Consider the following 12,885-nt stretch of genomic DNA (forward strand, 5'->3'; position numbering starts at 1 on the left):
CCTCTAAGATACATGATCAATCGGATACATGAAAATTTCCTGAGAAATGGCAACTCACTGTGGAATCAAAGGAGACAATAACCATATAATGAGCTTAATAGAATATAGAGGGCAGGGGGAGCTGTGATAACAACATCCAGAAACCTTGAGATTGATCTGCCACATGTAATGCCAACCACTGTAGTATTTTCTTCTGGAAAAAAATCTACCTCCGCTCCCTCAGGTGTGTCATGGAGAGTGTGTGGTCTGTTTATTTTATACTGTATTTCCTCTATTGTTTCTAACACATCACATCAGTTTTCTGGTATGTGGATGCCTTGGAGGGATCAGAACAGAGTTACTTCTCCATTTTCCCATGGTCTGTGAGCAGTTGCAGACGTTTGCCACTCATGGGCCTAATAATTCATGTTGGTACGCACTTGCCAATACAGCTGCGAATATTTTAGGCTACGGAATTGCTAATCATCGCATGTGAAGCTGCCGCCCAGAAAAGAAGATAGAAGCCCACTAGAGCCATCGCAAACTCATTTTGGAAAACAGACTACTAGGGTAGCCCTGTGGCTTCACAGACTGGACATGCAGTAACAACGCAAGGGCTATACTTTTGTATGTACATGATCGTAGTTGACGGCATATAGACACCCCGAAAACAGCAATGACACACCTACATTTTTGCCGCCACTCTTCATTAGCTGCCCTTGGCACGTGCGCAGTCTGTCAATAATTGCTCCATTGCGTGAACAACGGCACTGCATACAAACATGAATTAGGCCAAGTGTTCGGACTGTTTTCGTGACTGGTTCGTTCTGTACTTTATCCCCCTCCAGCATTTTATTTTCTGTTTCTCTCCCCTTCCCAATTTATTGAAAATTTTCAATGAACATAGTTTTGAAAAATTAAAAATAAATCCCATAATTCACAAGTTTAAAATTGCATTTGTTTTTTGTCACAAAATGAATTTAGGGGACGTTGGGGCTAAATGGATGCAGTGGATGTACAGGCCCACATGACACTGACCACACCCACACAGGAATTGTCCCCCACTTCTCACAATAGGCCACTTATCATTTTCAGCCCCAAGTCCATGTGACCCTTAATCCTGCCCTCGATATAAATGGGATATTTCTATGTAATATATAATACCCTGTGTGGTGCCATTATGTAGAAATATTTATTCACATTTTATTATTATTAATACATTTATCAAACCACTTATGAATTGGTGTTTAGTACAGCCAGTTAAAATGTGTGACACCTACTGTGTTAGTGTGAGACAAAAAACAATCTCATGGTTCCTTATGTAACCTTTCTCAGGACTGACCATTATTTAGAAGAAATGGTCTTTGACAGTCACCTGTAATTACAATTGACATTAGTAAGGGTGTTAAAACAAAAACCCCCTCCTCACACTCTAATAATACACCTGGAATTCTACAAGTATGTCACAGTCATACAATGACTGATCCCACTGTTTTTTTTATCAACAGTTTTTATTGAATATTTTCAAAAGATTTATCTGGAAAAAAAAAGGGAAGGTGCAGGAGGAAGGGAAGGTACAAAAAAGGAAGGGGAAAGAAGGGGAAGGTGCATAACTTACATATGCAAATGTTGTCACAGAGTATGATACAGAACAATAGTCGTATATAATGAATAGGGAACAAAACATATAAAGCAGTAAGACCATGAACAGAAACATGCAACATATAAAACAATGACTGAAAAGGATGAAGATGAATCCCTCAACAATGACTCTGCCTCTTCTACATCAGTGATGAATTTGTGCCATTTGATAGACCCCACTTTTAATATACATGCCACTTTTACGTTTAGTTCTGTGCTAATCCTGAAGCAACATCATAGCATGGGTCAGTAAAAATGCTGGACGTCCTTACATCTTTAGAAGATTACCAAGGGATTTTCTAGGGTGGACCACCTTGGAAAGAATTTCATGTCTGAGGTCGTCGGCTATTTGGCTGTTGAAGTATAGACCTCATTTTTATACGATTTAACAGATTCTTTGACTCCCGAAAGGGTGTGGTCTTATTCAAAAGAGGGTGTGGTTATCTGAATCTGAGCATGGTTTGAACGGATCCTGAAAAGTGCTTATAATAACATAATTTTTTTTTTTTTTTAATAAGTTGGTACTTACGTTATAAATGTTAGACATATCCTGCACTAGGGTCTGTATCTGCCATGTAAGCTTTTGTAGGCTCATGGCTATAGCAGAAGCAGAAAATCACTCTCTTTACACACACATATATATATATATATATATATATATATATATATGACTGACAGACAGACAGACAGACAGATAGATCTCTCTCTCTCTCTATATATATATATATAGAGAGAGAGAGAGAGAGAGAGAGAGAGAGAGAGAGACACATATACAGAGGCGGATTGGCCATAGGGTTCACAGGGAAGATTCCCGGTGGGCCGACGCACCCGCGGGGCCTGTTTTGTTTGAGGACATGGGGTCCTTTTTATAGACATAATGAATAAGATGCAAAATAATTTGCATATATGAAAATGACTTTGCCACTTAGCCTGTGATTGCAGATGATCTAGTGTATGCTCTGTCTGCCTGCTTGGCTGACATATAAGATTGAGTGAATAGTGATTGGGATACGGTTGGTGTAATAAGCAAGAAAATATATCTTTCTAAAGAATGATATAGTTTCCTAAATTCTGAAGGTGTATCATATAATGTGCTCATAATATTTAATTTTATTTCTTTTTAATTTCCCCCTTGATGCTGGACATGCCCACTATCTGGAAAGTCTTGGGGGGAGGGTGCTGCTGCCATGGCCCATGGCTAGACCTTATAGGCCCTACACACTGGCCGATTTTCTGAAAGATATGAACGATCTCGTTCATAAATGAACGAGAACTCGTTCATATCTTTCAGTGTGGAGACTCCAGCGATGAACGATGCGCGGCCCCGCGCTCGTTCATCGCTGGTCACCCGTCAGCTGTGCATGCAGGCCAATATGGACGATCTCGTCCATATTTGCCTGCACTTCAATGCAGCCGCGTGACGGGGGGAGTGAAGAAACTTCACTCCCCCCGTCACTGCCTCCCCCGCCGCCGGGTCGCTCGTCGGCCGTATCCGCCGTCGGGCAGCTCGGCGGCGGGTCGGCCAGTGTGTAGGGCCCCTTACACCTCTGGTGCTGCCCATGTGGGGCCACTAGTACAAATTTTTCCAGGGCCGCTTTTTGTTCCCAATCCGCCCATGGACATATATACATACATTTTTTCTTTACCCATTTGATGATTAATTGCAAGCTGTGGGTTAATGTGTGTATGTGTTGGTCCATGCACTCCCGAGACTGAACTTCCATTAAGAGTACTGTAAGCCCAAATTGCGCCCCTGCTCCCCCCTCATAATGTAAACTTTGCTGAGACCTGGTGATTAAGTGTTATACCCCTGGTGGAAAGCAGCCACTACGCTGAAAAGCTGGGACACAAGATATTTGGCAGAATTGCATGAGTAAAAGGAGAACATCATTTCTAACTTACAGCAGTAAACAGGTTATTGTAAAAACAGTTCATATTCCAGTAAACCTGAATGCATGATAGACTTTTCACACACAGAATCCTGGGCTGTCTCCCCACAGCAGGAGTAGGATCCATCGGAATATTCCTTTGAGTGATTCATATATACTTCAAATGCCGCACAAATGTCATCAGCAGTCAGTGAATCCATTTGGTGTTGTTTTGTTTGCTCTGGTTGACGCAAAGTGGCGCTGTTAAGAATATGTCTATAGCCCAGTGTGTTTGCAACCTGGAGGATTATTGTACCAGGGCGAGAACCCCGGCCTAGGTATTCCTTTTCTTTCCAGAAGAGTGGATACAAATAAATGACATTAGGTGATTTGGTATGGGTGTAAGCAAACATTGACTTTTCTCTGGGTCTGCTGTCAATTTTTAAAGCCATACATTGGAGTTTTCTGGTGAGCTTTGTTACTAGTTCACTAGTGATCACAGGGAAGCCCACAATGGATTGCATTGCATCCGAGATATCTGGCCTTTCTGCCAGAAGACGTTTCCTCTGTGCGTCAAGAAGAATATTCACAGTTATCTGTTTTGTCTGTTCTGCCAACCTCTTCTGATCTTCACTCATACGGGGCAGAAAAGAAAATCTAAACAAAGAGAATATTTGCATTACAGCTATTGTAATGGTACAAGCAGCATATAATAAATACATACATAGAACTACATTTCTGTGCACAGTTATTTTATCTACACATAAGTATAGACAAAGGGTAGGTTTGCAGCTGCACAATGGCGGGGCTGAGGCATAGCTGCATGGAGAGGGCAGGGAGAGCAGAGGGAAGCAGTGTACAGAATAGTGTGGGGCAAAGCAGTGGGCATATGTGGGGTCTCTTTGCTAGTGTGTGTGTGTGTGTGTGTGTGTGTGTATGTGTGTGTATGTGTATGTATATATATATATATATATATAACTATAAAGGTGTGATTAGCGCTCTGCTACCTATTTACCAAGTCTAACAATTTTGTGAATGTGTACAGTAAATAAGACAAATAAATGCATACATAAATCACTTCCTAAATAAGGATGGCTGCAGTGAGAAAAGTCCTCTATGGAAGGACCTTATTTCAAAGTCCAAATGAAGAATGTGCAAAAAGTGGTAGGACCCAGCGCCTTCAGTGATGTACGTTATCCCGTAGTGGATATTACGATCAATCTCAATATGCGTACCGGAAACCAGTGGATTTTCAATTAGTACATAATGCCTCTCTGTATCCTGGTGATCCGGTCTTCCGGAATTTCCAGTGATCCGTACGCCAACCACGGTATAGAAAACAAATGAACAATGATAGTGTAGCATTTTAATTACGTAGAGAAGTAGTGATGATTATATTTGGTGCCGTGAACGTGCTTTAAACCATGCAACAAATAGTGCAGGTGCGCCCCTCTTGTGAAAATCCAGTGAAGGATTAAAGGTATTCTACTCCAAGTGAAAAAGATAATTATATATAATAATACCTTCAATAATGATATGGCTTGCATATATGAATTCTCTGAGAGGTCTTCTCCAGCATTTGCGGTGAGTACCTTAAATATGAGACTCCCAGTGGGAGAGAATAATACTCATAGTGTAGTATTTATAAAAAAGATGTTTTAATGACATAGAGAATAAAATAAAGTAAAAAGGTGGACTCATACAATATGTAAAAAGATATAAACGCTTATCTGCTTATCCTTGAGAATATATATATTTCTCATACGTCCTAGGAGGATGCTGGGGATGACATCAAGACCATGGGGTATAGACGCGATCCGCAGGAGACATGGGCACCCTAAAGACTTTTCATTGGGTGTGAACTGGCTCCTCCCTCTATGCCCCTCCTCCAGACCTCAGTTTTAGAAATGTGCCCAGGTCGACTGGATGCACTCTGAGGAGCTCTACTGAGTTTCTCTGAAAAGACTTGTGTTAGGTTTTTTATTTTCAGGGAGATCTGCTGGCATCAGACTCCCTGCTTCGTGGGACTGAGGGGGCAGAAGCAGAACCAACTTCCTCAGAGTTTCATGGCTCTGCTTCTGGCTGACAGGACACCATTAGCTCCTGAAGGGAACTGAACACTAGCCGTGTCTAGATGCTCACTCCCACAACACGCCGTCACCCCCCTCACAGAGCCAGAAGTCAGAAGACAGGTGAGTATGAGAAGAATGATCTTCAATCAAGTAAGTGACGGATGAGGTGCGGCGCCCATTGCTGCCCACACACACAAACACTGCAGGGTGCAGGGCGTGGGGGGAGGGGGGCCCTGGGCAGCAAGAAAAATACCTCAAACTGGCTAAAAGGGGGCATAAGATGCCGCTGGCACAGCCCTATCCCCGCCAGTATAAATAATAAGTCAATATACTGAGTGTAAGAACGCGCCATTGTGGGGGCGGAACTTCTTCCTCAGGCAGCCAGCACACTACTCAGCGACATTTTCTCTCTCTCTCCTCAGGCTGCAGAGAACACGCTGGTCCTCTCCTCCACTTCTGACAAGTACAGGGTGCTATAAAGGGGGGGCACAAAGCGATTGTGGTGCATTTGATAGTGTATATTACTATTTAAAAGCGCTTTTGGGCTGTGGACATACTGTGTTCACAGGCAATACTGGCGCTGGGTTTGTGAACTGGCTGCTCCTATCTATGTCCCTCTGACAGATTTTACTGTGGGTCTGTCCCCAAAATAAGTCCCAGTGTGTCTGTAAGTGTGGTGTACACATGTGAGGCATGTCTGAGGCAGGGAGTTCCTACCCGGAGGAAGCCATTTTAGGGACACAGAGTTGTAATGTGGTGGCGTTACCGGCACACCAAGAAGAGCCTGCATGGGTGAAAGAGCTACGTGACAGTATGCATCTGATTAACCGTAGATTGGATAAGTCTGAATCTAAGGCTGCATGCTGGAGAAAATCTGTGGAAGATGTGATTTTTCAGGATGCTGTTATTCCTTATGCGGGCGGCCCCTCTGGGTCACATAAGAGACCATTTGCAAATGTTGTAAACACTGATACCGACACGGATCTGATTCTTGTGTCGACAATAGTGAATCCAGAGAGATAGAATTTGGCAAAAAGTATACAATATATGATTGTGGCTATAAGGGACGTGTTGGAGGTTACAGAAAGCACTCCTGTACCTCAGAAGAAAGCTTATTTATGTAAGGAAAAGAAATCCAAAGTCACGTTCTCTCCTTCACACGAGCTAAATGCTCTGTTTGAAGGGATGTGGGTGAATCCTGATAAAAAATGTCTTATTCCCAAAAGGATTCACATAGCTTATCCTTTCCCGGTTGAAGACAGGAAAAAATAGGAGTCACTCCCTGTGTTAGACAGTGCACTTTCCAGATTGACAAAGAAGGTAAATCTCCCTGCTCCTGGCACGGCTTCTTTTAAAGAGCCGGCAGACCGCAAAATGGAAACGACATTGAAATCCATTTAGGTTACCAATGGTACACTGCTCAGGCCCACTATTGCCTGCGCATGGGTGAGTCGCGCTATTGAAAAATGGTCAGAAAGCGTGTCATCAGAAATTGAGACGATTGATAAAGATGAGATACTCCTTAAGTTAGGGAATATCAAGGACGCTGCCGCCTACATGCTGGAAGCAATGAAGGATATTCGACTCTCGAGTTCACAAGCCGCTACCATGGCAGTATTGGCTAGGCGGGCATTATGGATTCACCAGTGGAACGCGGATGCAGATTCCAAAAGAAACATGGAGGCTCTCCCATATAAAGGTGAGGCCTTATTTGGCGATGGCCTGGATGCGTTAGTTTCGGCGGCTACCGCAGGTAAGTCAACATTTTTGCCCTCTGCGCCTGCATCGGCAAAAAAGACCTATGAACCGCAAATGTTACTAGGACCCAGTCCTGAATCATGTCTCGCTCCATCCACCAATGCCACGTTGCACCACAGACTGTCCAGGAGTTGGTCCAGGTCTGGGAGGAGATCCCTCAGGAGTCCATCCGCCACCTCATCAGGAGCATGCCCAGGCGTTGTAGGGAGGTCATACAGGCACGTGGAGGCCACACACACTACTGAGCCTCATTACTCCTGAGGAAGCCGCCGAGTATAGAGGCGGAGAAACACATTGAGGTTGCTCTTTATGCACGGCTGTGACCTTCTGACCATTGGTGGGACATCAATCTAACGGACTTGGTGCGGCGGGACCCCGGACAAGCTACGGCGCTATACAGCAATTTCTGCAGCTGAAGGGGGGATCGTCTCCCAGTGTAGTCTGCAGTCACTGGGGGTGTTGCACAGTAAACCAACCAAGATTCCAGTGTCCATCCATCAACCCGTGGTGATGGGGTGTGCATCAAGTTGTGAGTGCATGCTATCTACTAACAAGTTTAAGTGTTTTAAAATGCACTAATTTGGAAACGCATCAGCTGTGACTTTACACTCTGCTACGGATGTTTTTCTACTCATCCACTAATCTATTGCAATCTTGCTTTGGGCTTTATTAGAGGCTAACATCTATTCATGCATGCAGTATTTAAATAACAGCTGTGGACAGAGTTTAAACATCAATTTGCACTGACTGTTTGCATGTTTGCTTGATCTGGACTGTGGTTCTAATTAACGGATGACCAGCAAGGCATATTTGATGATCACTAAAGAGCTGTGATTAATTAATTGCAAAAGTGCACTGACTAATTAGCAAACAAGGACTGATCATTCCGGTGCTTTATAGAGAATGGAGAGGATTATATGATGTATTTCCAATGGTTAGGTTGTCTAGTATTAACTAATCTCTGAAGTAATTGTCATTTTAAGAATATTTTATACACCGGCCGTGTGTTTTAGTGTTGTATGTTTATGTGTTTTGTCTTTATTGTAATATTACATTTATAAAATCTATATTCTGGCTGTACAGCGCTTCAATTATTTCTGTTTGGTGGTATATATGTATATATCTTGGGGTGCCCACAAAATTGTGAAATGTAGAACCTAAATTATTCATGCTACTAATGTGGGATGCGGCCGGAATGCCAGCGGTCATGTGCGAGATGCCGGAATCTCAACGGTTTGGGCCCTAGGGGGGTGGTTAGGATTAGGAACTAGAGGGGGGGGGGGGGGGGGTTAGCCGTAGCCAACACCCCCGAGTCTTAGCCCTAGCTGCCATCCACTGTGACTTAGCCCTAGCCACCACTCGCACTATTTTAGCCTCCACCCCAGGTTAGGGTAGGGGACACAGGAAGGGTAAAATAATTACCCTGTCCTCTGTCGGCATTCTAATAGACAGAATTCTGGTGTTGGTCATGTGACAGCGGCCATTCCGACCACTGGCCTCCTGTATCACACCCATTAAAATGTTAGCGTGATATTAAACTTTACCTTTGTTGTGCATGGATTTAAGGAAGGTAGTAGTAAACAATATGTTTGTAACTTAGGATTTATGTACACTTTTTAGTTTGGCCATAGGTTTCCGCCAATAAACTCTCAGGTCTTACCTCATCTCAGATTCCTCACACACAGAGTCCCTAGTTTTCTCCCCACAGCAGCTGTAAGAACCATCTAAATAGTCTCCTTTGTGGTTCATCCAAACTTCAAATGTGGCAGAGATGTCATCAAATGTTGCAGGATGCAGCATGGGTTCTGAAATTCTGTCCTCCTTCCAAAGGGTGCCAGAAGTACAATACTTCAAAATATTAGCAGCCATTAGGATTAATGCTCCGGGGCATGATGAGAATCTCAGGTCCTCCTTTTTTCCCCAAAATGCTTGGCATAAGCTAATAACAATATTATCTAGACCAAGATATACATTGGCAATGGCATCGCCATTCTCTGAGCTATCGTCTTTCAAAAGTGTAGCATTCTGCAGAGTAGCTATTATATTTTCTACCAGCTCTGTGCAGATATTTGTACAGTCTTCAAATCCTTCAATGTACTCATATTTCACTCCTGTCTCCACCAACAGCCGTTCCTTCTTCTTCAGGACATCGTTCAGGATGCATAAGGTCCTTGCGCGAACTTCCATTACCTTCATATCCTCCTCCATTGTCATAGAGCCTAGAACGTCTCTCTGGGATCTGACAGCTTTTAAAGCAACAAATAACTCAAGATATTTCACTTTCTATTTACACATATCTCTACGGTTTAGTTTCATTTCCCACAATAGGCGTGCCTTTTCTGTAGATAACATATTGCTGCATAAGTTAATATAAAACATTTACTAGAGAGCAATACTTGCACAACAGATTTGTGCACATTCCCAAAGATTACAATAACTTTTGCTAAATGTAACTCATGGGTGAAAATGAAGGTTGTGGATCATTAGATCGACAGTGTCTAGGTAGACAATGTTTAGGTCGACCACTATAGGTCGACAGGGTTTCTAGGTCGACAGGTCAAAAGGTCGACACGAGTTTTTCATGTTTTTTTGGTGTCGTTTTCTCTGTACAGTGACCGGGAAGCCGAATTAGTGCACTGTGTCCCCTCGCATGGCTCGCCATGCTTCGGGCAAGGTGCCTCGCTCCGCTACCGCTGCGCTCGGCACAGGTTACTATTCCCAATCATAGTCCGCGATCTGTGGGTGGTGGCGTCAGGTGAGGTCAGCGTGTGCTCTCTAGGGGTGCTGTTAGGGGTGCTGTCCTGTTACTGTGCTGTTAGGGGTGCTGTCCTGGCTGTCACTGGCGTTTCATGTACTGTTAGGGGTGCTGCAGGTGTACATGGGTGTTGTTGCTGTCCTGGCTGTCACTGTGTTGTACAGGGGGCAGGGGCACTGTCCTCATGTATGCAGTGAAAATACAGGGGTGCTGGCCCTGTCTTGTATGCTGTAAAAATTCAGGGGTGCTGGTGTTAAAATAAATGTACACTGCCCCTGTCTTGTATGCTGCAAAAATTCTGGGGTGCAGTAAAATAAATGTACACTGGCTTTGTCTTGTATGCTGTAATAATTCTAGGGTGCAGTAAAATAAATGTACACTGGCCCTGTCTTGTATGCTGTAATAATTCTGGGGTGCAGTAAAATAAATGTACACTGGCCCTATATGCTGTAAAAATACTGGGGTACTGCTGTTAAAATAAAAGTACACTGGTCCTGTATGCTGTAAAAATACAGGGTTGCTACCGTTAAAATAAAAGTACACTGGTCCTGTATGCTGTAAAAATACAGGGGTGCTGTTGGTAAAAATAGGATTTTGGGACTTACCGGTAAATCCTTTTCTCCTAGTCCGTAGAGGATGCTGGGGACTCCAAATGGACCATGGGGTATAGACGGGATCCGCAGGAGCTTGGGCACACTGAAAAGACTTAAGACTGGGTGTGAACTGGCTCCTCCCTCTATGCCCCTCCTCTAGACCTCAGTTATAGGAACTGTGCCCAGGAGAGACGGACATTTCGAGGAAAGGATTTTTGTGTAAACTAAGGGCTACAATCATACCAGCCCGCCCACACCACAACCATACCGTACAACTGGAGTAACAGTAAACCAGAGAACAGTATGAAAGAACAACAGCAACAAGCTGAAACCAGAAATACACAACCCATGTATAAACAAAGTGAACCGACAAAAGAACACTACAAGAAACAGTCCGCACTGGAAGTTATAGAACTTGGCAAACGTGTTTGAACCCGACCAAGTAGCCGCTCGGCAGAGCTGTAGAGTCGAGACGCCCCGGGCAGCCGCCCAAGACGAGCCCACCTTCCTGGTAGAATGGGCTTTCACCGACTTCGGCACCGGTAATCCGGCCGAAGAATGAGCCTGCTGAATCGTACTACAAATCCAGCGTGCAATAGTCTGTTTTGAAGCAGGATGACCAATCTTGTTGGAAGCGTACAGGACAAACAGTGCCTCAGTTTTCCTGGCAACAGCCGTACGGGCGACGTAGATCTTCAACGCCCTCACTACATCCAGAGACCTGGGAACTGTCCCAGCATCCCTGGCCACCAGTACCACAATAGGTTGATTAATGTGAAACGAGGAGACCACCTTTGGTAAAAATTGTTGACAAGTCCTCAATTCTGCCCTATCCGAATGAAAGACCAAGTACGGGCTTTTATGAGATAAGGCCGCCAACTCAGACACCCGCCTGGCAGAAGCCAGTGCCAACAACATGACTACCTTCCAGGTGAGAAACTTCAACTCAACCTTACGCAAAGGCTCAAACCAGGAAGACATGAGAAACTGTAAGACCACGTCCAGATCCCATGGGGACACAGGAGGCACAAACGGAGGATTGATATGCAAAACTCCCTTCACGAACGTCTGAACCTCTGGGAGGGCCGCCAGTTCTCTTTGAAAGAAAATAGACAATGCCGAAATCTGCACCTTGATGGAGCCCAACTTCAGGCCTGCATCCACACCAGCCTGCAAAAAGTGGAGAAACTGCCCCAAATTAAATTCTTCTGCAGGAGCCTTCTTAAACTCACACCAGGAAACATACTTCTTCCAAATACGGTGATAATGCATCGCCATAACCTCCTTCCTAGCCCTGAGGAGAGTAGGTATGACCTCTCCTGGAATACCTTTACGAGCTAAGATCTGGCGCTCAACTTCCATGCCGTCAAACGCAGCCGTGGTAAGTCTGGAAACACGCATGAATCCTGCAACAACAAGTCCTCTCTTAGAGGAAGCGGCCAAGGATCTTCCACTAGTAATTCCTGAAGGTCCGGATACCAGGCCCTTCTTGGCCAATCTGGAACTACGAGAATCGCCTGAACCCTTGCTCGCCGAATGATCCCCAGTACCTTTGTAATGAGAGGAAGTGGAGGGAACACATACACCGACTTGAACACCCACGGAGACACCAGGGCATCCACCGCACTGGCTTGGGGGTCCCTTGACCTGGAACAATACCTTGGAAGCTTCTTGTTAAGACGAGACGCCATCATGTCTATCAGAGGGAGTCCCCAACGCTTTGTCACGTCTGCAAACACCTCTTGATGAAGAGCCCACTCTCCCGGATGGAGGTCGTATCTGCTGAGGAAGTCTGCTTCCCAGTTGTCTACTCACGGAAGGAAGACTGCTGACAGGGCGCTCAGGTGTTGTTCCGCCCAGCAAAGGATTCTTGTGACCTTCGCCATTGCCGCTCTGCTCGTTGTGCCGCCTTGACGGTTGATATGTGCCACCGCTGTGACGTTGCCTGACTGTACCAGGACAGGTCGACCCTGAAGAAGGCTTCTTGCCTGTAGCAGGCCGTTGTAAATGGCTTTTAACTCGAAAACATTTATTTGGAGACCCACTTCCTGGAATTACCAATTCCCCCTGGAAGTTCCTGCCTTGGGTGACTGCACCCCAGCCCCGGAGACTCGCATCTGTCGTCAGAAGTACCCAATCCAGGATACCGAACCGGCGTCCCTCTAGAAGGTGAGACTCTTGTAGCCACCACAGGAGGGAAATCCTGGCTCTGGGAGATA

The 12,885-nt window shown here is 44.8% G+C and overlaps 1 protein-coding gene across 1 annotated transcript; it reads right to left on the bottom strand.

Annotated features, from left to right (window-relative positions):
* Positions 1–1,471: 1,471 nt before the first annotated feature.
* Positions 1,472–9,602, bottom strand: LOC134944892 (uncharacterized). The gene is made up of 2 exons (XM_063933816.1): positions 8,979–9,602; positions 1,472–4,145 (listed from the first exon to the last, which is right to left on the bottom strand). Exons 1-2 carry the CDS (start codon positions 9,530–9,532, stop codon positions 3,536–3,538), a joined length of 1,164 nt encoding a protein of 387 aa, XP_063789886.1. The 5' UTR covers positions 9,533–9,602; the 3' UTR covers positions 1,472–3,535.
* Positions 9,603–12,885: the final 3,283 nt, after the last annotated feature.

The sequence above is a fragment of the Pseudophryne corroboree genome, chromosome 7 (assembly GCF_028390025.1).
Source record: "Pseudophryne corroboree isolate aPseCor3 chromosome 7, aPseCor3.hap2, whole genome shotgun sequence".
Taxonomy (NCBI): domain Eukaryota; kingdom Metazoa; phylum Chordata; class Amphibia; order Anura; family Myobatrachidae; genus Pseudophryne; species Pseudophryne corroboree.

Excerpts from the sequence above, each read along its gene's own strand:
- LOC134944892 (XM_063933816.1), bottom strand. The coding sequence starts at position 9,532 with ATGACAATGGAGGAGGATATGAAGGTAATGGAAGTTCGCGCAAGGACC. Across the intron at positions 4,146-8,978 it reads TGTGAGGAATCTGAGATGAG|ATTTTCTTTTCTGCCCCGTA; the intron begins GTAAGACCTGAG and ends CTCTTTGTTTAG.